Here is a 27,057-nt window from a genome sequence, read left to right on the forward strand (position 1 = left end):
GAGTCTTGGGCAGCTCACTGGGGCCCCCTTTCGGTTCTACTCTTCGACCGAAGCTTTCATTCCCCCAATAAATAAATTCTTTTTTTTTTGGTTTTTCTCCGGTACCGGGAACCAAACTCACGACCTTGCGCTTGCCAGGCAGGCGCTTTTGCCGCTGAGCTAAATCCCCAGCCCCTCCCAAGACATTTTGACTGGTCACTGCTTTAGGGATTTAATTTTCCTGTCAATGATATTAAAAGGTCTAAAAGGTCTAAAATGGTCCGTAAGGAATTCCACAAAACAGCACTGCTTAAGTCTTTATTACATTATATTCCATCTTTGAAATTAACAGCATAAGGGACGTGAATGGTGCAAAGCCGGCGAGCAGGAGTAGGACGACAAGCCGTGTCCAGGACTGCAGCGAACCTGCGCTCGGATGACAGGAGTCCTGCATGGGGTCTTGGGTCCAAGGTTTTGGGGAGTAAGGCTTGGGCATTAGTAATTTTCTAAGTTTCTTGGTAACGGTAATGTGTGGGCTAAGTTGAAGAGTGCTAGGCTAACTCACCCACGAGGCCAATTAATAGCTAAGTGAATAGAATCTTTCTTATGTGTTCTTTATCTGACGTTTCAACTACTGCACATTATGGCAGGTTCCCAATTGGTAGGTTTCAAAGCTCCAGCTACTGAGGCAAGATCTTAATCCAGATGCACAATGAGTTATTTTATCATTTTGGAAGGGTTGTAGAGCAGGGGGCTATAACGGGGTCTGTGCAGATGTCGTCACCCATGCTCCAGAGGAAATTCTGACACTTGGGGTTGCAAACCATGGGATCACAGGACTGGTCCACAATCGAGGCCAGTTTTATTCTCTGCAGGACATGTGGCCTTGTCTGGAGACAATTTTCTTTGTTACAACTGGGATGGGTGAGGTGGGGATGCCACTGTGTCTGGTGCTACATGCTTGCTTAACACCCTACAATGCCTGGTCCCGTACCCTCAAGAACTATTCAGCCCCAAATATCAGTAAGGGTGGCTCCTGAGAAGCACATTATTAAATTATCACTTTTATCACATGTACTACTTGAAAAGTTGGGGCGAGTCTGTGTTTGTGTCAGGATATGATGAAGTTATAGCTTTATGTTCTGCATGATCTGAAACTAACTTAAGACAACATAACCCAAATCCTGGAGAAGCCCATTCCATTTTTGGCTTGTGAAGTAAAGCAGTAAATACATCCTGATGATCTATGATGTTGGCAGCTTCATTAATTTTGTGTTTTGAGCTTTTAAAAATATTTTTGATAGGATTTTAAAATGGCACATAATATATGTTTTTTCCTAAGCAATTAACTTTTAGGAATATAGGATTATTCAAATCTCAGATAGTTTTAATATCCTTTTTCTTTAAGAGTGGATATCATAAAATAAAACCAAGAGCAGTGGGTAACATGGTGTGCAAGCATTTATGCCTCCATCTGGAGCATCTGTAGTTTTTACTTATTGGTAGTAAAGAGCTGGGATGCAGTTTGTTCTAAGCCTATAAGGAGAAGTCGCATGTGAACAATGTTAGGGTCACATAAGCAAACCAAGGCAGAGCTCAGCGTGGAGCATGAAGTGCTATATTAGCTCTCCATCACTGTTAGCTGCTCATCCGGCCCCAAGGTGTCTTTATTCTCTATGAAGCTTAATCTATGCAAGTCCTACCAACCTTGCTATCGATCTCACTGCTCCCCAGCGCAGACTGAATCACATACAGCAAGGCGTCCGTGAGTCCGTCACATTCCCGCATCCTTCTGCGGGCCTCCTCTCCGGCTGAACTCACATTCCTGCAAAACAAAGAACATGTCAGCAACCCTCACAGAGGTCACCAAGGGAACATTCTGATAGTGTTAAAGAAAACACTTTTTCCCTTTGTAGAATGTTTATCCAAAGTATAGACTGAATGAGTAGAGATGGCTTCAACAAATGCATCCTGAATAGAGTAAAAGACAGATATCTGCATGTAACTTGTTTTTTTGAGACAGGGTCTCACTTTGCAGTCCAGGCCAGCCTTGAGCTTACTTTGTAGCCCAGGCTGGTCTCAAACTTGTGATGATCCTCCTGCCTCAGCCTCCCGAGTGCTGGGATTACAGGTGTGCGCCACCATTCCAGGCTGTACATGTAATTCATGAATCAGAGACTGCAGAATTCCTAGCATGATCTTTCAGAGTCCTGTGATTGCTGAGAATGGGACGCTTTCAGAAAGTCTTCAAGGTTTACATCATTAAAACAGGAATCATAGGGGCTGGGGATTTAGCTCAGCAGCAAAGAGCCTGCTTGGCAAGCGCAAGGTTGTGAGTTTGGTTCCCGGTACCGGAGAAAAACCAAAAAAAAAAAACAACAAAACAGGAATCATAAGCTTTTTGATTCAAAGGGTTCTTCTTAGAGAAAGGGTTCTTCTTTGAAACAGTCCAAAGACAGAGTTTTCAACTAACTGAAATATCTAGATATCTAAAATACATATTTCTATTATCTCTATCTCTATCATCTCTATCTCTATCATCTCTATCATCTCATCTTTATCATCTCTATCTCTATATATTCTGCCTTGGTCCAACTAGAAGTAGACTTCTAGGAATTTACTCTAAAGACATAGGGTTCCTGTCACAATTTAGCCACTGGGGTATTGTCATGGCATGTATCTAGATGTTACTGGAAAGCCTCATGCAGTTATAGGTGGGGCTTTCTGGAGGTGGCTGTATCTAGGGTGTGTGATGTTAAGATTTAGGGGGTGATGCTGGGATCAAAGGTGCATGATTACTAAATTAGAGTCCTGTGATTGCTGAGAACGGGACACTTTCAGAAAGTCTTCAAGGTTCACATCATTTACAATGGGAATCATAAGCTTTTTGATTCAAAACGTTCTTCTTAGAGAACTCTTGAATTGGTTTAGCGTAATCCTGGGTGTGAATAATGGGAAGACCCACCCTCTGTGTGGGTGTGGGTGTGGCTGTGGGTGGCACCACTCAAAAGGTGGGTAGCCTGGGAAGGATAAAAGGGAAAGGCTGTCTGCTGCCGCCACCTCCTGCTGCTGTTTGCTGCTTTGCTGCCTTTTGCCTGCCCTGCAATGCCATGAACTGTTTTACTTCTGTGCTGCTCCTTTTCCATGCCAACTTCTTGGAGCCAGGCAACTATGGACTGAACCTCTACAAACTCTGAGCCAAAATAAAGCTTTTCTCCTTTAACATTTGGTGTCGAGTACTTTGTCTCATCAGTGAGAAAAGTCAGTAAGACAGGTGTCAATGGCATCTCTTATGGGATGGAATTGGTTTAAACTCTTCTCTGTGCCATACATCTGAGATAAGGCTAACAGAGGGAACACTGGGACACCTAGCCATGAAAGAGCTTCCAGGCCTCCCAAAACACACAAGATGTCCTTGTTGGTGGTGATTCTTTGGCTTGCTGCTAATTACTCTATTACTTGAAAGTATGTTTTCCTCTTTTATCCATGGTTAGGGTTTGGCTTCAGCAGAGAATTTCTTCAACGGCTATGGACAACACAGAAGGGATACTGGAGAAGGTGCTTAATGGAAGTTACAAAAAGCCTGGAAGAACTTAGAGACCTTGGAGGAGATGATGCTGAGTATTACTTAGGTAGGGCATTGGTTCTCAAAGTTTAGGAGCCTCCGAGTGACCTGGGGTTCTGGTAAGACATAGAGTGTTCGACTCCATCCTGGAGTCTGACTCAGAAAGTCTGGGTTGTAATTTTCATCACCTTGATGACTCACAAATTGAGAATGAAGCTCTTGCCCTATGGGGAGGGTTTGGCTGAGGCAAGGATATGCTCTTTGCTGAAGCTGGGAGGCCATGGAGCAGATCCCAAGAATCTGTGAACTTCAGAAGTGGCTGGAGAAACAGAACAGAATGGATCTCCAAGCCATCGCTGTAAGTGACAAAGGTATTTTTTTCCATTTCATTTTCACAACAGCTTCTGCTGTGTGCTTAATTCTATTTCACTGATGAAGGAGCTGTGCCTTACAGAGGCTTTCTGGGGCCACAGGACAGAGAGTAGGAGAAACCCAGGCCCATACAGCAAAACCCAGGCCCATACAGGGGCAAAGGGCAGGGGCTTCAGGCCCTTTTTGTTATGGATTTTGGGGAAATTAAAATACAATAAAGTAGGCCTAATACTAAAAGGCTACTGAACATAAGTATTTCCTTGGATATCTAAAAAGTTTCATACGCTGTGTTAAAAGAGGATCTATCAGTATTTTCATGTAATACTAGGAAAGGTTATTCAATTTAAATTAGGATTTTTGGCATTTGCTGATCTTAAAATATAAGCAAAACTCATTTAGTTCCTCAGATAATGTACCTAGGCAAATATTTACTGAATTTTTAACATAAAATTTTATAAATTCCGTCTTGTGGCAACCTTTGTGTAGGAAACCTTTGTTTCTGATCCCTGGTGGGGATGGGGTGGGAGGAGGAACGAACTTTCTGTTACAAAAAGGCTGGTAAGAGGCATCATAGTATTTAAACTCAGAAGGCTGGCCCTGAGAAAAGAGGTTTTTAGAGCATTTCCTCTTGAAGTGATTTAGATTAGGTTGAGCTTTGATGCTGACAGAGTAAGTTTGTCCAAAATTCCAGTCAGACTTTCCCAGCCAGAGAATATCGCATGGCAATGCATGAGTAGGTGTAAATCTTGGTAGTTTGGTGGGGTAGTTTTTCTGATTGAATTATGGAATTCAGATTTAAAAGCATGCTCAGGAAAGTGCCTAGACACTTGAGTCTGAAATATCTTCTACCCCTCGCCTGGTCTGGTGAGCTCAGCCTTTCCTTTGAGCATCCTTCCGACAGGGACAGGCTGCCTCCTGCTTCACAAATAGGCTTCATAATGATCAGCACTAATTTCACTGATGATCGATACATGTGCAGACCAACCCAGAGGAAAGAACAGGAATGAGCAACTTCATCAACATTAGCTCTGTCAGTGTTAATTCCGGCATTTTTCTTTACTATTCAATTCTCCTCCAAAAGTTAAATGCTATTAATTGGCTACCATATTAAATGTGAAAGATATTGAGAAACATGGAAGATTAATTAGTTAAGACTCAGCAGAGACAGGGCTATCACACACACACACACACACACACACACACACACACACACACAGATGTCCTTATTGTTTATAGCTGTGAGGAAGCTCAGTATATATTTTTAAACAGATACAAGTGTATACATCTCTTTTCTATGGGTAAAAGTTTCCTATAAGCTTTTTGGCTTGAGTTTCCACCTTTAACCAACTATTCCTAAATGGGTGAAACATATAATCGGACCCTTGGTTGTTGCTTCAAATGCAAGGACGGTTTCTTATCCATCTCTTCCTCTTAAACACAAGATCTATTCTCTCAACTATTATACTAAGATTTTTACTGTTGTTGAAGACTTTTGATTAATAAGTAAAGGTAGATGGATGTCATGCTTAAAATATAATCATGTTAACAATGTGTTATAAAGCTAAGAGTTTTATAATAAAACTTGTAACTTTAACATAGCTCAAATTTTTCTTCTGCATATTTACTATAACCCTAATTGAGTGTTTCACTGTTTATAAGTAAAATTTCTGGTACAGTTCTGGATTGACCACTGAATGGCTACTTGTAACTAAGGTCCCAAGTATTTGATAATGAGCTAATGTGTAAACTAGAAAGCTCCTCCTTCTTGTAGTGAGATCATCTTCTAGGTGTCACGGGAGAGGTAATTTCAGTATCTGCCTCAAAACTGACATGGCGAAGTTCTATCTAAAAACATTGCATTAAAAAAACACCCGTAGACTCTCTGTGAAAAGCACAAAGAATATGTATCATATGTAATCCTCAGATTTAATCTTTACAAGCTTGATTGATTCATCAATGGATATGTCCTTGGGAAGTTTCTGCTTAAGATGGACCCTATTAGTTTTTCATCTAACTGATGAAAAATGGAACAATGTCTGTCTTTATCTTCCAGTGAAAAGATGAGTCTCCTTCCTCTCAGTGTAACCAGCTGAACTGCTCCTTTCCTTTCCTTCGGTGATGTTGGACATCGCATTTCTCTAATCCTCCATCACTCACGGCTCTTGTTTAAAGAAAACCGGGCACAGCACTCTCATAGGGTCCACAGTGGTGCTACCCCACATGCGCAACTGCAGGGCTTTGCCCCCTCCACGTGCAAGGTGCCTCCACCATAGATTCCCAGCATATGGGGGATCGGACCACAAAGAACACTGAAAGATAGAACTTGGGAGACTCAAGTCTTTGTGATCAGCTTTCCCCTTCACACTCCCTTTGCTCTTGAAACCTGTGTCATTGATCACCAATGATTTCATACTGGAGTTATTGAGCCTGAGACCTCACAACCGCACGGGCACCTTCTGGAGAATGTGAAAGCATGTCATCTTTATGCGTCTACCTAGTACTCTACCTGGTGCTAATGTGTCTGCTGAAGGTGCTCAGAGCATGTTGGCTACTACCTGTGCCTTCAGCTCTTCCCTGGATTATAGCTAAGGAGACCAGGAGCAGGTCTAATTCACAACCAGTTTACCCCCATGCGAGATCCTTATTCGATCGGATCGGACATTTGTTCAGCCATCTGAATGGAGACTTTTTAATTGTAGTTTGCCTCTGGCACTCCAGCCCCATCCTGGGTTGCTTGGGACAGTCTCACTTTTCAAAGAAACAAAAGACAACTAAGGATGGCATGTAATATTAACTGACCAGTGACACTGTTCGGTTTGAGACATGAGCATTCATCTGGCCGTGCATCCTACTGTTCACGTGCCCCGAGCACTTGGGATTATCACATATTTGCACTTACACCCATGTCTATTTATCCTGGATCGGAGGAAGAGCTTTCTCATGGTCTGGTTTGAGGCCAGTTATTCCTCTGGGTTTCCCTTTTACCTCCTTTTCTCTCTCCCTTCTTCCTTGGCACTCTTTTATTACTGGGGATTGAACTCGGGACCTTACATGGAGCCACATCCCCTGATTGCCCCTATTTTTTATTTGGAGACAGAGTATCACTAAGTACCAAAGTTGCTATGGCTGGGCTCAAACTCAGCAACATCCCGCTTCAGCCTCCTATAATGGCAGGTGCCACCATGCCCAGCTGCTCCTTGGCCTTTATGATTTGGCCTCTATTGGTGTCAGCATAAACGTGACTCTCTCAAATTTAGATGCCAGGCCTGCTACGGGTGCTGATGGTCCCTGAGGGATGCGTGGGACATCTACAGCAGAGTTGAGAGCCTCCAAATTTTGCACCTTGGCTAAGGAGAGGCTGCCTGCAGTTCTAACGCTGCATGAGCCCTGGCCCTGGAATGTCCTGCTTTCTACCTCTAAGCCACGCTCTCAGGCCACCGCACCAGCCAGGACCCGCCCAGAGCCAAGTCATGTCCTCCTGAGCTGGGCTGCGCCTTCATGCCCCTTCCCAGCTCAATGTCTTCTGGAGCCCTTGCTCACTTGCCGCCTCAGCTCCAGAGGCTGGGAGGACAGGTCGAGGGCACATGTGGGAGCTCACCGAATGGAACAGCACATGATCTTCTCAGGCCTTCTTCCTTCTGGACCAAGGGGTCTTACCAAGGGCAAATTTCTCCTAGGGAACACGTGGCAATGCCCGCTACCTGCGGACCTCATAGTTGTAACTGCATGAGTGCTGGCGGCCCGGCAGGGGTAGCACTCCTGGTCTGTAGTAGACGGCGCATCCAGGACCACCACTAATCATCCTACTACATTCAGTATGTGCCCTCAACACAGACATCAACAGGTGCAGGTGTGTGGCTGACTTCTGTGGGCATCTGGGTTGGGGCTCCTCAGCACCCAACTCCTGCTTAGCCCAGTGGTTCTCAGTGGTTCACACTTTTGCTGGGTTGGAATTGTCTTTGACCTTGGGAAAAAAAAAAAGAGGCTCAGGAGCCTCTCCTGCTGCAGGGAGCCGGGCTTCAATGGGTCCCGCTGGCCAGGTGGTGTTCACACAGGCAAGGCTGAGAACCTTGGGCTCAGCCCACAGCAGGAAATTCGGCAGCAGCAAATGAAATATTTACTGACTGACAAGAAGCCATGTAATGGTCTACTGGGCTATGTGATTTACAGGCCCTGAACAATACTTGCTAGGCTTCTCCTAACGAGCTGGAGGCACGCAGATCCTCACCCCAAGAGTGATGGCATTTAGACAAGGGGCCACAGGCTTCTGGTGGTTGAGCTGTGAAGGACTGGAAACATCACTTGACTTGTGAGGGGAGATCTCAGTACAATATAAATATGGATCATGCTAATTCCTTGACCATGCAGTTACCTCCTCAGCAGCTCGTGAATTTTTTTCTTTTTTTGGTACCAGGAATCAAACTCACAGCTAATGAATTTATCGGCAATTGTTGGGCGCTCACACATGCAGTGTGGGGAATCACGCCCAGCACTCATCGTGAAGTGTACCTGCTTTTGCTTCCATGAAAAACACTAAATGGTACAGGGATCTTCCTATCCATGAACTTCTAAATCAAGGGCCAGAAACTTCTTCTGTAAAGAACCAGAGAATAAATATTTTATCTCCTGGGATCATATGGGGGCTCTGTCATTTCTCCTGCTTTTAGCAACTTTAAAAATATGCAACCCCATACTTGCAGCAATACAGAAAGGTCCTGGCCACGGTGTGGCCCGTGGGCCTCAGGTTTCACGTCGCTGACCTGCCTTCTCATCTGAGCCTTACTTGAAGGATTCAGGGGAGGGATCTCCGAGCACTGATATTTCGCCAACATTTTGTGTATTTTTATGTCACGTATGCTTTTTGTTTTTTCCCAATCATATTCTGAGGCTGGGCCCAGAAAGTCTAAGAATGAATCGACAGAAGTGATCTGAGCAGCTCCTTGCTTTCCTAAATCTCAAGTCTTGGCTTCAGAAGCCAGATGGCTTTGTCCGCATGGGTGAGGCTCACGTCTGCATTGTGCCTTCCACTAGGGCACAGGGAGACCCGGCCTGTGGTTCGGAGACCCGAAGCCCCACCTCGCACTTCCGCCGGCATGTGAAGATGCTGTGCTTGCCTGTGCGCTCGCTGATCAACCACCACAACAGCACCCAGCCTGACCTCCCCCTACCCCCTGGGAGGGCTGCAGGGGTCTGGGGACAGTGTGACCTCACCAAGTCTGCCTCTCTTGTCTTCACTCAGAGAAGCTGCCACTGCAAAAATCCAGGGCCGTGTGTCTGGGGATGGGGTGATGGCACACACAACTGTACCTGCCCTCAAGGTGCACAGCCGACCTATTGTTGGGTGTAACTCAGAGCATGCCAAGGCCCTCGGCATATGACACACGGAACTGCTGTGAAAATGCACTCTTTAAAATAAAAGTACATCGATTTCCTTTCCTTTTTCTTTTTGCTCAGCAGCTAATGAGCTGATCTCATTAACACGAACAGTACTTTTCCATTTATGGACATCTGCCTAGAGGGGGTTGCTCTCCTGCTTGGTTGATAAGTTCTAGTTCTGCTAGAAGAGTCCCAATAACCTGTCTGCACAGCTTCCGTGGACAGAAAGTGTCACGTTTGGTGTTCTCTATCTGCCCGGGAAGAGAGTATATAGGATTGTAAGGTGGCTTCTTAGCCCTGCTTGAGTGAAGTCTGCAGTGAGGCCTCATTATTTTGAGTGAATTTGAAGAACATTATCTGAAACACAAACCGTGAGTAGCAAGCAGTATTAACTGTATTAGGATTAGCCACACCTCTGTGTACTTTCGATGGGTAAGCATCATGGAAGGCTGAACTTACTTGAAGAGTTCTTGACTTCTCTCTCTACATCTGTGTACAAACTTGGTATCTCATCACAGCCAAGTCAGAGCAATTTCTGGAGAAATAAGTTTCTCTCATTTTTTTTTTTTTTTAAGATTAGCTCACTCCTGCTGTCTGGATTACTATGCACCTGACTGTCTTCTCCCAGGGAAGGCCATTTCTTTATAAATCAGGACAATGATGGCTTGGTAATTGCTTTGCTGAGCTGCAGGGACAGAATGCCTCAGTGGCCAGAGACCAGCTACCTACGGCTGACGGTAAATCTCTGCTGTTCGGCCCTCAGAGCAGTGGTCGCTGCATGCACCTCCTGCACTCCCCAGGCCCCCTCATAAATGCGAGCCATCAGGAGACGGATGAGCTCCCCTCTCGCTGAGGATTAAACACTGCCCCTGTATGAAGACTGCCTGGGTCCATACCTTCTGGAGTCAACCATGCATCAGGGAACACTGCTGCAGAGAAGCCCAGAGCAGAACCCAAAATACCTGAGTTAAAAGACGCCCTGTCGTTGTCTAGTACTACCTAGGGTTTTAGCTACATGGTTCCAATTAAAACTGATGGTTGCCACAGAGTTAACTGCTCTAGGAAATGTCTGCTAAAAGTTTCCCATTGGGCTAAATTACAAGGAAATCAGAGGGAAAAAGAGACTGAATGCTGTGTGGGTAAAACCATTACAGTGTTCTAATTGTGCGTGTGGTCCTTTGTGCTCCAAAACCCTTTCACAGTTGTTCTTTCGTGACTGGTCCCACTTGCAGTGTCAGCTGTACTCTCTGGGCTTTGATTACTTTAGTGACCATTTTGGGAGCTTGGAGAGGAGCCATGTGGTCCAGTCCCTGTGCCAGGGTCCTTCTGCCCTGTACTCTACAAATGCCCGGGAAGCTCTAGTCTAGCATATTCGTGGTGGACGCCTCACACCTCGGGACTTCAGCTTCCCACTGAGTGCACCCACCGCAGTCAGCACTGCCGGCCACAGCCCGATGATAAATGCAGCAACAGCAAAAAGAAACATCACGGGGCAAAAGTACATTAACTTCGAAAAGGAATAAGACCAGTGATTTCTTCCTTCTCTGCTAATCCAAATTATGCTTCATTAGCCAGATGTGATTTCACAGGCAATGTCACAAAACCTGAGCTTTAACACATACATAATAAATTATTATGCTAGGACACAGGGTAAAATAGAAATGCAATATTCACTTCCTCAAGCAGGTGGCTTCCAGTGAAACAAGCTCAATAAATAATGAGTCGTGCTGATGGGATCCAGTTCATTGCATTCCAAGTCCTCCATCTTCTGAGAAACAGAAAAATAAAACTGAGTAACAAGGGATTATCTGTAATTGGCTACCTGCCTTTTAAATGTCATATTATAGGCTTGAAGATTTCCAAGCTTTGCCATTATGTTCTGGATTATTAATAGCTATTAATAAAGCAACCTTTTCTAACTTTTGTTTCAGTTCATTACTTAATTCCCTATACAGAGTCATCTAATCTTTCAATTTATTTATTTGTAGGAAATTTTAACAAACTGTACTTCAAAGGCTTATTAATGCTGGGAATCCATGTGGCTTTGTAAAAGCTTACTTATCTATGAGATATGTTCTCCTTGAGGCATATTTCTTATTTTGTGAACACTTTGATCACTCACTGATAACGTACTACCAATAATAACCACTGAAAAAAGGAAAGTTTATTAGATGCAAAGACACGCACGTGCTCTTGATCTTATCCTCCCCTTTTGTGCAACTCTCCAACCCTCCCAAGTAGATGTTCTGGGGACTACAGCTGCCTGCAGCCATCAGTCTTTCCCAAAACTGTGTCTGTCTCCAGCTCTGTGGGGTGACATGATTGAAACCTGTGGCCACAGGTCAGGAAGGAAGTACAAAGACCCATGTGCTCTCTGGCTCCAGGTCAGTCCCTGATGCTGCCTTTTCCTCCCTGTAGTTTTGGCCCTTGTGATGGACTGACTGACTGCGTCCCTTCACATCCACATGTTGAAATCCTGTCAGTATGGTAGTATTGGGATTGGGGCCTCGGAGTTGATTAGGTCATAGGGTGTGGCCTTCATGAATGGGGTTAGCTTCTTTACAAAGGAGACTCCTGAGAAATAGCAGTGCATTCTGCCTTGTGACCACACACAAGGAGTTATCTTGGGAGAGAATGCCCATCAGAACCCAACCAATCCGGCACCCTGAAAGTGGACTTTCCTCCTTCAGAAGTGTGGGGAACTTCTGTTGTTTCCAAGATGCCATTTGTATCTACACACTTCAAAATGGCATCTGACACTAACAAACGGTCCTCTTACATTTCTCCCCTATAAAAAAAGCTTCTTAAAATTTGAGGCAAAAATGTTAAGAAAGACAGTTCTTAGGTGAAAACAGCTTACACCTCCTAACTGAATCGGAAGGAAGTGATTAAAAATGAAAACCTCCTTTCCTTTAATCTCCTAGAAATTTACCCATGTTGGCAAATTTCTACCTTAGAAGCTTTGAAAAACTCACCAAGTGGTCCTTTACATGGGGCAAAGCATATGCTAAATGGTAGAATATCTAGATTCTAATAACTCAGCCACAGAGGATTGTATAATTCAAGCTAGGACAATACTGTACTCTACAAACAAACCAAACTTCTGGCTAATGATCAGTTAAAAGAGTGGGGAATGTCTGTGGGCCACTCTTTCCCGGAAAATAAAAATATCGAGTGTGAAAATGATGAGGAATGGAAAGAAGGAAGAAAAACTATCAGATTATACCTGCACTGTTTATAAAAGAAAAATACAAAGAAAACTCAGTAGAACTGAGATTACTTGTCCTTTTCTTCTGAAAGAGAAAAGATGCATTTGATCTTAATTATGGAAATAGATGTGAGAATTTCTGGAAGGCACTTCTGAAAGAGTTACTACAAGACAGCTGGAGCTGACTCTTATAAGTAGTAGTACCAATAAAATCTTTCCAGTGTATGCATGGGAGGGAATTGCTACTTAGGAATAGTGTTGGGGAAGTCAGTAACAGCTGCTGGAAGTCTTCACATTTTAAAATCAAGGCTGCTATAGCAACCGTAAAGTGAGTTTGCCCTTTTGTTCTTCATTTTGTTATTGAGAATTCTAAAGATGTCCCTCCAAGTTTCCTGCCCCCTGGTTGAGAAATATGAATGTAGCTAGTGCTGTGAGGGGATTTGCAGATGAAAGTAAGGTTACTAGTCAGCTGACCTTAAGATACAGAAGTGATCTTGCATTATCTTGGCAGGCTTGAAATGCAGTTGAACAAGCCCTTAAGAGCAGAAGAGGAAGGCAGAAAGATGGGGCTGAGGAGGGAGCAAGGTGGCATCTAGGATCCAAGAACAGCACCTGGCCAACATCCAGCAAGGAAATGGGGCCCTCCGTCTCCATCTGCATGGGACTGAATTTGGCTAATGCTTGAATGAGCTTGGAATAGGATCTTCTTAGAACTTCCCAGTAAGAGCCTGAGGGCCAACAGCCTGATTTCAGACTTGAGCGACTCCAAGAGGAGAAACCAACCCAGCCGCGTAGACTTCTGATGTACGGAACTCTGAGGTAATAAAACTTGTGTTGTTCTAAGCCATTAGGTTTGTGGTAACTTGCTACGACAGCAAAAGAAAACTACCACACTCACACAAGACAAAAAGCTCAACACAGTTATTTCTCATAATTGATTATTTTAACATTTCTGCTTGGCTGTTTGAAAAAATTTAGATAAACTTTCTGTTTCTTCATATGGGTGCATTTCAGATGCTCTAAATAACAAGATGAGATGTAGCCATTAGGACTTTTAGATGCCTCTAGGTGCAGAAATAGTAATCTAAGTAAGTGTCTCACCAACTCTAGCTAACACCTAAGAGTGACTTTCCTGGGTTTACTGCCACCAGATGGCTTGCACTCAATGTGAGTGGAGCATAATGGCACCACTGGGTGTACAATTTCCTTTTATTGCTGTAGCTGTGAAGGGAGCAATGCTTCAAAAATCCAAGATTGATAAAGCTGCATAGAAAGGTCACACTGCAGAGACACTTTGAGGAGCCATAGGGCAGCATTAAAAACAGGTCGCAGGGCGGCCATCAGAGTTGAGTTCCGTCGTCTATCCCGGCTGCACTAAACAAGTGCTATGACCATGGCGCTTTTAATGTCCTATAGTACTTCGTCACCTTTTTAGTTTTGAGCAAGGTTATAATTTTATTTAAAAACACACACTTAACTAGGTTGGTGAGCACCTTGAGGATAGCTGGAAAACAAAAACTAGAAAACAAGTACCTAGAAAACTGCACTATCCCCCTACAATATTCAGTTCTCACGACTCTTGGCAAATCACGGTTCTTAGAACTCTGCCACACCCTCCATTAAATGACCTCATGGGAAAAATATCAAGCGATCAGTATGGTAGAGACATAATCTAGAAAATGGAAACTGCAAACTAAGATTTTTCTAAAGCTAGTCTCATCTCAGTGTAATTGCCTTCACGACCAACCCTTTCACCTGTGTGAAAATGGAAAGTTTCAGAGATCTAGTGATCAGCAAAGAAAAAGCAGTTACAAAAAAAGCAATAGATTCAATTTTTGTATAAAATGGGTGCAGGGAGAGAATACTTATATATCATAGGAATGCTATTAGCTGTCAGACTAACAGATCTAGGATCAAAAGACTTCATTGAATGCAGTAATTCACTGTAAATCTTCAGGAAACACATTGTGCTATTTTAATTTTCATCAAAAAAAATCACATTTTTAAAAAATGTGCTAAAACTTAAATACATAGTGTTAAGTTTACTCCAACCCCAAGAGCTTTAGAATTGCTCCAGTCTTGGAACAATGGTTTCCCACCTTTTGTTCTCCCTGGATACACCTCAAAGACACTGCTTGACTGACATTCCCTATCAGCACCAGATGCTCGCCCTGTGATGAATGTGGCAGGCTGTGGGTCACACACAGTTACAAGCAAGCCAGCCACAATGGTACCTCTGCTGTCCAGCTGCTCAGTACCATGGGAGAGTGTGGAGACACCCACCTCTAATTTAGAGTTGGTTAATTCCAAGGTATGAATGTTTGAGCTCCTAGAAATCCATACATTGAAACATAACCTCTAAGGTGATGGTTCTAAGCAGTGAGGCCTTGGGCCTGTGCTAAGGGAGGAGCTCTCATGAAAGGATTAGTGCTTTCATGAAAGGCTTAAAGGATCTTGTTTGTCCCTTCCACCATGTAAGGAAACAGCAAGGTGGCACCATTTTAGAAGTAGACTGTGAGCCCTCACCAGACACAGAATCTGCTAACATCTCAATATTGGACTTTCCATCTCCCAGAACTGTGAGCAATAAATCTTTGTTTCTGAATTTGTTTTGTTACAGTGGCATGAAGGAAGACAGCCAAGCTTTTTGTTTGTTTTTCATTTTGTTGCTGTTGCAGTTGTTGTGAATTCCCTTCACTTCAGAGACCCTGAGTTAAAGTTGCAACGGATAGAAAATGAATATGGGTGGCTACAAATCAAGAGGTGCAAGAGGAGGAAGGAAAGCAAAGGAAGGAGGCACGAAAGGAAATAAAAGTGCCATGGGGCAAAAGAGCAGCAGTGCTGGCCAGAACCGGGTTTGGGGCTTTCCTTCTTGGTTACGTTATCAAGCAAAGAAATCAGTGCTTGCCTCACTGGGTAGATGTGGGCCCCGCGCATCCCTGACTCCTTCCTTTCCCATGCGAGAACAATCAGTCAGCACATGGAGTCAGCTCCCGGAGAATCACCCTCACAGCCACTGCCCGCCAAGCCCCTCCTGCCTCTCACGTGTCCTCTTGCGACTGCGCTTGGTCCTCACCTCCACTGAGTAGCTGCAGTGACTCTTCTGAGTGTTCCTCAAAGCACAAGTCTTACTTTCCATCAGCTTCCCCTCATTCCAGGGCAGAGGCAGTGTCCTTACCATGAAGCCGAGGAGGACTCCTTCTCCTCCCCATGGCCAGTTAAATCTCTTCTCTTTATGCTCATTTAAGATTCCCTTGGGCCGGGAATATAGCTCAGCAGCACAAGCACCTGCCTAGCAAGCACAAGGTCCTGAGTTCGATTCCTGGTACCAAAAAAGAAAAAAAAAAGATTCCCTTTCACTATTCTCATGCCACTTGCCTCTTCCTTTGCACAGATCCATAAAGCCAGAGAAAGCTCCTTTCCTGCCAGCCAGGCCACCAGCACTGAGCACAGTGCCTGGTACACAGTAGGCACTTGATAAATGTGTGTTGCAGTGAAGACTTCCCAGTGCATCTCTACACAGACCCCAGGAATAGTATGCTTATCCCAGATTTATCTGGAGGGGTTGGATGACAGAATCCAAGAGACACAATACTCCACTCATTATCTCATGTTTATTAATAAAATTTGTCTCCGTTTTGTTGGTGACATGCTGCTCTAAATGCAAGAACTTTATGAACTTTGATATGCAAAATGCACAGATCTGATTTTTTCATACCAGCTTAGTCAAGAAGTTGTATCTAGTATGAGAGATGAGGAATGAAGTCAGGGGAGGGAGAAAGAAGAGGGGAGATGTCTGCACTCAGTAACATACGGTAAGGTATGATTCAGGAAAATAAACCTATACACAGTATACAGACCTTGCATATATTAGGAATTATGCCACTGTTTCTTTTTATGTCTTTTTAGGTCCAAGAACAAGGTGAATCCTGACAACTAACTGGGGTAATACTCTAAAGTCTTCATTTGCTATTTCTGTGTAACACATGAGAATTCCATGCCTCCTTCAGTCTGTCCAGGGAAAGGGCAGGTTCGGGAGACGTGTTTGTTCACAGGACTGTCTTTAAAATACAACCGAGCTCTTCATGAAAGAAACCATATTCCTAGGCTTTTCTTCCTTCCGAAGGAAAAAAAGGTAAAAACATCATTTGGCCCATTTATTTGCCTTCTTCTATTGATTACTTCAAATGCACTGTTACTTGATCATAGTCTAATTATTTTTGCAAACCACAAGCTCGAGTTGTTTCCTAGCATGGTATCTCATGTTTAATAAAGTGCTAATAAAGTTCAAAGTTACTAGTAATGATTCTCCAGAACTAAGAATTGAGGAAATATCTGCATCTGTATTTGCCAACTCTTCCAATTCTGAATGTGATTCCAAACTCCCATGGTAGGAAGGGATAGTTTATTCATTCTTAGCTACAAAACAAGTAGAGACATGCCACGAGAAGAAAGATTTAGAAATTGTCTCTGCCAAAAGCTCATGCAATGTATAGGAGAGCCCACCTAAACACAGTGTTAGAGAGAAAATTTAAGTAGATATACTGGATTTACCCAAACAATAAAATAGAACACAGATGCATACACACATATCCTGGAAATCTACACAGAGAAGAGTTAACTAGTTTGCCTCTGAGGTGAGAAGGTGAGGAACAAAAGGCTCATTTGATTCTTTTTGTTTGGTTCAGCTGCTTTTAGACCACACACACACAAGACTGTTATTTTTTCATTTTGTAAAGTGTCAGTGGATACAATAATGGAAAAGGTCAGGGTAATTACTGATAATTGCATGCTAATGTGATTGACTTTACCTCTTTCCTAAGTGCCTGGCGTTCTCTCTAGAGGGTTCTTGTTGAATAAAAGAGCTTAAACTAGAAGTTTGGGGCTCCAGTCTTTGGAAGACAACTTTAGTAAAAATATACTTTAGGGATGCTTAATAATTCTAAGGATAGTTGGAGGTCTAATAAAGATTGCTTCTGAATAGTCTGAGTTTGAAGATGCAAGAAGGCTAGGAACAGAAGAGTGGGCAGCCATGCAAGTGACAACGTGAGGAAACCTCTAATTAGGGATAAGGAAAGTCAAATAGGTGCTTGCAGCCTGCAGTGTCTGCACTCGGGAGCCCCTGCTGGTGGCAGGAACCCTATCTTCATCCACGGCCAATTTGGGTCTGTGTATGAATATGCATGGGTGCTCATGATTGATTGCTTTGTCTGTCAGATGATAATCAGGCAAAATGGAAAAGGAAAAGAAGGGACGAAAGGAGGTCATATTCATGTTCTGTAGCTATGGAAAGGAGGTCCGATCGAAAGCCAGCAATAGAACATTTTCATGCTGCCTCCTCCTTCCTTAGAGTATTCTATAGGGAAATCAGAAGCAGACTAGATAACATTCTTATCTCAGGTATGATGCAGGAGTTTCAAGCAAGAGTGTGGTGTTGAACTGACCAGCACTCCTGAGCAGCCGGGAGGAAGGAGACCAATAGTAAGAAGAACACAGCAGGAATACATCCCGGCCCTGCAGTGCAAAGGAAATAATGTGGGTATGAGTACTGTTTGCATCTGTGAAGAAGGGAGGTATTTTATGCCCCATGAAACAGGCTGGGGTAGTAGAAAGACTTTGGTGTCCCATTTTAACTCTAATTGTCTGCCTAAACTTAGAAAACACCTTTAGCCTCATGGATCCTCAGTTTCTCCATCTGTATCGTGGTCTATTCTTTGTAAAAATTAGATGGGGCCGGCTGTAATGCACAGACCTATAGGGTCCCTCCCCCCCTTTATCACTTTTCCTCTAGACTTACGCTTACCTGGGCATGTGTGTCCTTGCACACGGCCGGGGGCTGATATTAACAAAGAGAACATAAGAACATTGAGGTAAAGAGCTTCATGTGCTACACAAAAGGCTATTATATTAATTCAGTTAATGTCTCAATGCCTTTTGGGGGACACGAACATCTTTCCCTTTCTTCTTTTTTCTGTGCAGTGCTCTAGGACATCCTCTCCTCTCCTGCTTACTTTCTTTCATGTCAGTTTCCTGGGGCTCCTGTAACAAATTTCCAGAAACTGGATGGCTTTGCAAAAACCTACTGTCTCATAGTTTTGGATGCTACAAGTTCAAGATTAAAGTGTCTGCAGGGCTGGCTCCTTCTGAGGGCTGTGAGGGAAAATCTGTTATAGTCCTGTCTCCTCAGTCTTGTTGCCTTGCTTGCAGTCTTTGGTGTTCTTTGGCCTGCAGGAACATCACCCTGATATCTGTCTTCATCTCCTCGTGGAGCCTTCTCCCTGTGTCTGGGTCTTTGTATACAAAACTCCCCTTTCTATAATGACCATGATCATGTTGAGCTAAAACTGAAACACATGCTAAGAGCCTCATCTAAACCTTACGTCAGCAAGACCCACTTTCCACATAAGATCACGTTCTAAAGTAATGGATGTCAGGACTCCTACATGAAAGGTAGCATGATATAACCCATTACAGCCCTCTACAGTGACAGTGGACAGTTGGGTGACAGTGAACTGGTGGGTGACCAAGCTGTGGCACCCTCTGGTTGAGATCTCACATTGAGTGAAGCTAATCTTTCAAAAGTCCCCCTGGGGGCTGTCTGAGTCAGTGATGTGGACAGGGAGTTGCAAAATCTTCAAATCCCAGATTTCTCATAGGGCAGTCCCCAGGTTCACACTAGCAGATCCGCAGCTTGCCTTTGGCTCCAGTTGGGAAGCCATGATCCCCACTCAGCATTCACAATAAGAAACAGACTAGTTACAGCTACCTATCTGTTTTCTTTGCCTTTGTTGTCAATTGGTCCTGAATTTAAGAGAAGAAAAATTTGTGTTCATTGGACTGGACCAGCGAACCCTAATATAACCCTATAAGGAAGCATCAGTGAGGCAGCAGAGGCTCCAGAATGTTCAGGAAGGTTCTGGAAGTTCCTGGAGCTTCCACTGCCTCTGCTCAAAATCTGTGCTGACAGAAGCCTGTTTTTTCCCCTGCTTGGACTGGTTGGCTGTTACTTCTTCTCCAGACCACTGTGGCACCCCTGTGTCTGTGGGAGAATGGTAGAGTGTGTCAGGGTGAGGGTTACTGTAGCCTACAGACATAGGAGCTGTGCAGACCCTGGGCGTTCCCCTTTGCTCTGAAGAAACAGAAAGGAGGAGGTCTTAGGGACACCAGGAGACATCTGAGTTGGTGAGAAGAAGCGGGGACTGCCTTTTCCCAGAAGGAAGGGCCTCCAGTGATCCAGGTGACAAACGGGTGCTTTCACTCGGGTACCTAAATCTTATTGCTGAAAACTTTCCCAAGGAAAGAGATGTGTTTAAGATTCCATGCCAAAGGTGAAGAGGAGGATCCAAAGCTCAATCCCTAATTGTCCCTTGATCATTGCTTGAACCTCCCAAGGCTTTCACTACAACTCCTTGGTAGCTGTCTTAGCATAAAGAGCCAGAAGCCATCTGTTAAAAGGAGTTTCCTGTTCACAAGGCCCTGTGCCAAAAACTTTGTGTGCATTTCCAAGGGTCAGGACTTGGGTGAGGCCAGTGAAGCCCTCTTCTGAGTGTAAAATTTAAGAGGATGATAATTAATCTCAGTAATTATCATGAAAAATACATGCATTTTAGAATTGTGGTAAAACACATGCAAAATTACCATTGTAACTGTTTTTAAATGCACAATTTAGCAGTGGTAAGTACATTCACATATTTGTGCTAAATACTGCTGTGCTACTTTAGAGCAATAATTTCATATTCAAAACCAATGCAAAAAATCCATAATGAACATGTCCAAATTTGAAGTGAAGGTGGGATCCAACCTTGCACAATTCATACTCCCTTCCCTGACTTTGCTTGACACTTGTCCCGGTCCCGCTTAACCAGCCTGTCCCTACTTACAGATGGAGAAACTGAGATGCAGAGAGGTTACTTCAGTGGGTCCCCCCACCACACAGTTAGTGTACTTCTACTTCCAAAGACATCTCGTATCAGCTCTGCATCCATCTCAAAGTTCTTACTGCAACTTCTAGGACACAGTCCACAAACAGGAATGGGGGCCGGTGCTATCCTGGGTTCCCTTTGCCAGCTCCACAGTCCCCTTGTCCCTCCTCCACCTCTGCAGTCATCCTGTGGGCACACTGGCATTTCTGCAGCACAAGGAACATCGTGTCTCCTCCCACTAACCAAGCTCTCATGGCTCCACCACAATAAGGAGACGTCCTCAGGATCACCTTCCTTCCTGACACTGTGTTAACAATCACCTTCCGGTAGACTCTGCTCGCCACTGAGCTTCCTGCCCAGCCTCAAATATGCAATGTGCTCCTTCTCTCTGGACCCTCTTCTCCTATGCCCCTGATCTGCACACTCTCCCTCAGCCTTCGAGTTCTGCAGAAAGAACCCACAGGTCCTTACCCAACGACCTTTCCAGCCTTCCCACTGCTCTTCATGGGCCTTCTGTTTTTCTTTCACGCTAATTCATATCCCCATTATGCACCCGGGGTCAGGTTTCCCTGTATTCTTTTAGACCAGAAGTTTCAAGTCTCATTCATCTTTGTCTCCATGGTCCCTGGCATAGTCCCAGGCACATACTAGAAATTCAGTATATGTTTGTGCGGAATAAGATATACCATCCATTTATCAAGTTGCTGATTTGCATTTGGGCAAGCAGGAGGCCATGAGGTGGCTATGTCTGTCCTAATTATTTAAGGGAGGGGTGAGTTGCTGCACTGATAATCACTGACACACTGACGCCAAGGGAGAAGAGCATTCAGTCCACATTCGCAAAGCCCTGTTTGAAAGCTTGATTCATAGCTCTCTGTAATGTGGCTCAGGACAAACCATTAAACCTTTCAGTTTCTTATTTGAAACTGGAGAAAAACATATCATTTATAAAGTTGTCCTGAGGGCTAAGGGGTGATCAGAACTATTAAAGAGTTATTTTGTCCTTAAAGCAAGCACTATAATTATGTTATTTATTGATTTTTAAGCTGTTTGTTCCTATGCCTGCTTCTAAGTGGAAGAGGAATCCAGGAACATAAAAACCAAGAGCGATATGAGCATCTTCAAGGACAAAATGTCCAAACCAACTGCTAACAATGTCCAAGAGAAAAAATAAAGATGGCTGTGTGACAGAGCTAACTGATATGGTGGTTTGATTTAATATATATATATATATATATATATATATATATATATATACAAAAAAAAAAACCTATACTGGAAAAGAAGTATTAGGTGAAATAAATCTCATGTCCATAGTGATAGTCATGCAAGTGAAGATATTTCTACAACTGGGAAGATTTTATAGCAACCAGGAGAGCTGCAATGTTCCTTGTTGCAGTGATAATTAGAAAGGATGGTTATTTGGCAGCAGGAGAAGGGCTACTCATGGCTTCATTCATTCATGCATGCATGCATGTATTTATTCATTCAGGTGCCAGATGGTTTTAGGGAAAAGGAATTGATAATGATAAAAAGACACAATCTTCATGTACTTGGGAGTATAGCTTACAGAGTGACTGAGATCCAGCACACAAGCACACAGGTAAAGGCATTATTCCAAACTATAAGAAGAAATGGATCAAAAATTCAGAGTGCTTGAAGAGGCATCAGAGAAGCCCCAAATGATATCCGAGGAAAATGTCAAGGAAGGCCTCTGGGAGTCAGAGCCATTCAGGCTGAGATGGAAGTTAGAGGAGAGAAGAAGGCCTTCTGTGTGTTTGGAGTCTTGTGTGAAGGCCCTGAGGCAGGGAAGACCTCAGTGTGTACAGGAAGAGTGATGACACAACTGTTGCACACACAGTGCAGGAGGGTGCAGGTCTCTTGGAGGTGCTGGCCTGAAGTGTTGGGCCAACTCTGTCCACATAGCTGGACAAAGTCCTTTTTCCTCTAGACTCATGGAAAGTGATACAGACACAATTGGCCACGATATTCCGCTTGCTGGAGGGGGTAAAACTTTCTCTAGAATGGAAGAACAAATAAGAAAGAAAGAATGTGTGAAAATGGGATGAACCCGGAGCAGAAAATATGATGGAAGCAGAAACAGCTAAAAACTGTAAAAAGGAGCTTGGCAATTCTTCAGAAAGGTAATCATAGAGTTACACATGGCCCAGCAATTCTGCTCCTAGGTATGTACCCAAAAGACCTGAGCACAGGTCAATGCATACCTGCACATACATATTAACAATAGCATTATTCACTGCAGCCAAGGGTGTACACAACCCAGCATCCCTCAGAGGATGAATAGGGTTGTCTGTGTGATTATTCAGCATAAAAAGGAGTGAAGCACTGACCACAACTTGGATAAACTTTGAACACGCTGTACTGAATGACAGAAGCCAGTCCAAGACCACATATTGTACGAGATATGCAGAGTAGGCAAATCTCAGAGACACAGTGCAGATAGGCTATTTCCAGGGCCTGGTGAAAGGGAACAGAAGTAGCTGCTTACTGGGTATGAGGGTGTCCTTTAGGGGAGATGAAAATCTTTTGAAACTAAACAGAAGTGGTTGGGTTTACATTTTGAATGTATTAAATTCCATTGTGTTCATTTTAAAATCATTAGCTGTTGTTATGTGAACTTCACATGGTCTTTTTTGTAAGTGAAAGAGAGAAAACATGAAGGGAAGGAAATACCCAGGAGGTAGAGGATCACGGTACAACCACTGGGTAGTGAATCAGGTTTTTGCAGCTGGAAAGACTGGTTTCAGGCCAGGTGAACCTGATCTCCATGATTTCTTATGCTGTTTGACCTTTGGCTTTCCTGAATTAAAGTCTTCACAGCTCAGTAACTTTCCAAAGAAAGAGAAGAAAGCCTGAAAGAGGAGAAGGAAGAGGGCATTTCTGCCAACAGCATCCTGGCCCCAGCGGTCCTTGTGGACACTGGGCACTGGCATTCAGAGCTATTGTCCCTCAAGGCCCCGTGGGAAGTGCTCAGATGAGTCGTCTTCCAAAGCTCTCCGCGGAGCTCAGGATCATCTTTGCTGGGTGCTTGAGAGCAAAGGAGGAGATAATCTTTCTTGATGAGCTCCCTCCAAGAGGAACAAGCCCTGGAAAATCTTAATAAACTCCTGCACCAGGTCCTTTGTGAGCCTATTGCTGCAGGTCTGGCTGGGGACATTTCGTTCTGCTGGATTTGGGAAGCACTGGTCTCTTCATCTATTTCAGCTGCGTAGAAGTGACAGGGGTCGAGGACAAATGACATTTAATCATGTTTGCTAGCAAGGATGACAGTGTTCCCTGCAGAGGAGGAATAAGTACTGTTCCTTTCTGTTCCAGAAAGAAGCTTATCAGCAACGCTTTCATACATGCTAAGGAGGAGGACTGCCCTTCAGGCCCCATCAGATTCTGAGCAAGGACTAAAGCCAGCCTCTTCTCTTCAGTGGCAACAGGCCCCACGCCACGCCCCCTGGCAGGCCTGAAAAGGACAGGATGCTTTTTCCTACTTGAAATAATTACCTTTGGCAGTAAGCTCCATTTGCTCCAAACACCTGACCCAAACTTGTGCAAAAGAGGGAGCATTATGTACCAATCCTGGAAACAGCGCTTTCATTTGGCAGGGCCCTCGTTTGTTTATATAAATTAGCCTGCAATTAGCAATTACATTGTTGGTCCAAAATAAGGTCAGGCAGGATGCAGCCCTGTGAAAAACAATGGTGTGGACGTGAAAGTCCAGATAGGACTATTACAGAGAATTACGGGTGATGATTAATCAGCTTGCCTCTTCCTGGGTGTCGCCATTCTCACATAAAATCTTTGTGCTAACACAGCTACTTTCTGGTAATAAGTTACCTTAAGAGAAGTGTAATTAGTTGTAGGATTCATTAGCTCCAGCCACTGCATCAAAGGCGCAGCGTCTTCCTTGCTGGTTTAGAGCTTGTTAATGGGGAATAATGATGTATTTTGTACCTCTGTGGAACGATAGCGAAGGACGTGGGGTTAATCTGAAGTCCTGGAGTGTCTGTCCTTTTACTTAGCAGGCTGAACAACTGGAAAAAGAAGTCATGACACAGACAGAAAGGCACAGTGTCCTGACAGTCCAGTGTTGAACACTGCCAACTGGTGCGCACGCATTACGACTAAATGTTGCTGCTTCAATTAAATTTTCCACAGGCAAGAACATGCAAAATGAGAGTGAGTCCTGGACAGGGCTGTCCACCCTTCGGCTCTTCTCCACTTTAGGAAAACTTTTTAATTGGTACTTCCAGAAGCTTCTATCAGCACAGAACAGGAACTTTCTCATACAAATTAAGAAATAATGATTTTCACTTCCAGGAGCTTCCCAGTGCTCTTTCCAGAGCAACTCGCTGTGACATGAAGATGATCCCTTCATGGAAACGCTACCACTGGCTCAGCAAAGGAGTCCAATGCTGATTCCCTCTCCTCCCCGCAAGTGCAGCTTTGTGACCCACCACTTCTGCTTGCCCTTAGCAACCCACACTCAAAGACCCACACCTCATCCCTCCAGCTCACAGCTTCACAGGATGAGCAGAGCAGGGCACCACCTTCCTGACTGGCCTTTGCCCACACCTACCTGTCAAGTGCCCTAAAGTAACCAGGAGACCTCTGTACATGCCCTCCAGTAACAAGAGGAAGTCACTAACCCAGGGCAACACAATGGCAATGGGGACTGTCTGCTCTTTCATTCCAAGGAGCAGTGGAGACTTGCTTCAACTATTCTTGGTTAATTAAGGCTCCACTAGAATCAAGAAAAAGAGTATGGGGGTCAACAGAATCAAGAGTCGGCAGTGCAGTGCAGATGTGAGCATGTAGCTCTCTACTTTACACTCACAAGACAGCCGGTGGGAGGCCTGTCTCTGAATTGGTGCATTTCGAGTTTGTCTGTGGCTGTCTCTGGCTATGTTTCTCTTCCTCGAAGGGTAATCACACCTGCAAATTGGAGCTCTTCATTCCATGTTAATGAGAGGGGAGAGGGGCTCCCTGCCTCATACGCTCTGCTCTTCTGTAAATTATGCTCATCTCCTTGGTTGTTTTGTCCCCACCCTGCCCCTCATAAATGCAGGCTACTGTTACTTTAAAAAAATGCTGCTTTGAAACGGGAAAGGAGAAATGGCATGAAAATAGATCTATTAAAATGCTGGAGAGGTTTAAAGTGTAAACTACATATGAAACTGTTTGGTAAAGTCTTTCTTCTTCAATTTACGGTTAACAGGCTTGTTTCTTTCTCTTCCCCCAGGAGACTACTCTTTATGCAATGTAATACAGTTCGGGAGGCAGTGGCAAGAAAAATCTTATTTTTAATATGAAGGATTTCAAGATGGAATCAGCTTTTTATCAGGGAGTTAATGCCCTGAACATCAATGTTTTATGAGAAAAAATATTAAACACTATGATATGCCATTCGGGAATCAACTATGCTTTTTCACTGAATTTTTAAAGAGACACTAATTTGTTCATATTAATATGAAAGATCTCAATATTTATATCCTAATAGGAAAAATGAGTGCTTATATTGAAGAGATAAAATTTAATATTTGTCCCTTTAAACATAGTTCATATTTATAACCATATTGCAAAATATGTAATTTAAAGCAGGTTTTAGTTATAGCCATAAGTTTTCATAATTAAGGAGGTAAAATTTTGAGTATATCAGTGATAGAGACTTTAAAATGGTATAATATAGTATTTTATATTAATCATTCATATTTAAGATGAAATCATTTTCTCTTACTTTTCCTAGCTTATGGAACCAATATGTTTGGGATGGAATGACTCCCCATTACTTTTCCTTAGAATGTAAATGCCAGGAAAAATTTTGCACATTTGTAGTTAGTTGTTTTGGGGGGTAGAAAGGTCTTCTGAAAGAATTGAAAAGTAAAGCTTTTTCAGGCTTTTCTTAACAGAAAAGATAAGGAAATGTAAACTCCTAAAGACAAATTTCAAGGCACACAAGATATACATAATGAATCTGTTACAAGCAATAGTTTTTTATGTGTAGAGAAAAAAATGTGTCTATAGAAGTGGTAGTTGTCCATCAACAGATGAATGGATAAAGAAAATGTGGTATTTACACACAATGGAGCACTACTCTGCCATAAAGAAGGATAAAGTTGAGTCATCTGTAGGAAAATGAATGCACTTGAGACTAACATTAAGTGAAATACCTCAGACACACAAGTTCCTCTTCTACGGTTTCTCTTATATGACAAACCCAAAGTACAATTAATTTAAAAAACAAAATAAAAGATAAATAGCAAACAGGAAGATAAAACTTCTGCAAATGGGAAGAGGATCAAGAGATGGAGGGAGGAAGAAGGCAGGAAGAAGAAGGGGATAAAAAATTAAGATGCGTTATGTACCGGTGTTAACTCCCCATGATGACTGTAATTATTCATACTGCAAACATGTGCTAATAAAACAGAAAAAGAACACTGTCTTCTGAGGCATTAACTAAGGCAAATGCATGCTCAGTTGTCCAGTCCAGGGCAGTCTGATGTGGACCTAGATGTGTCTGGCTGTCTCCTAATGACAAGACACAGGGCTTTTGGCCTCAGACTCCATGGACAAGGTCTCTGTCTCCAGCAAGGCACAGAACCTTCCCTAGGACCCAGCACATG

At 43.5% G+C, this 27,057-nt stretch overlaps 1 protein-coding gene across 4 annotated transcripts in view; it reads right to left on the reverse strand.

The window, feature by feature from the left end:
• Ctnnd2 (catenin (cadherin-associated protein), delta 2) overlaps window positions 1-27,057 on the reverse strand; it is a gene marked incomplete at its 5' end in the record, with an annotated part of 372,103 nt that overhangs the window by 133,456 nt on the left and 211,590 nt on the right. For all 4 annotated transcript variants that reach the window (XM_013515022.1, XM_013515021.1, XM_013515020.1 and 1 more), the window contains 1 exon segment: window positions 1,687-1,804. In XM_013515022.1, coding sequence (XP_013370476.1) covers window positions 1,687-1,804 — 118 coding nt within the window.

This window comes from Chinchilla lanigera, unplaced genomic scaffold (assembly GCF_000276665.1).
Source record: "Chinchilla lanigera isolate Chin_1 unplaced genomic scaffold, ChiLan1.0 scaffold00025, whole genome shotgun sequence".
In the NCBI taxonomy this organism is placed as follows: Eukaryota; Metazoa; Chordata; class Mammalia; order Rodentia; family Chinchillidae; genus Chinchilla; species Chinchilla lanigera.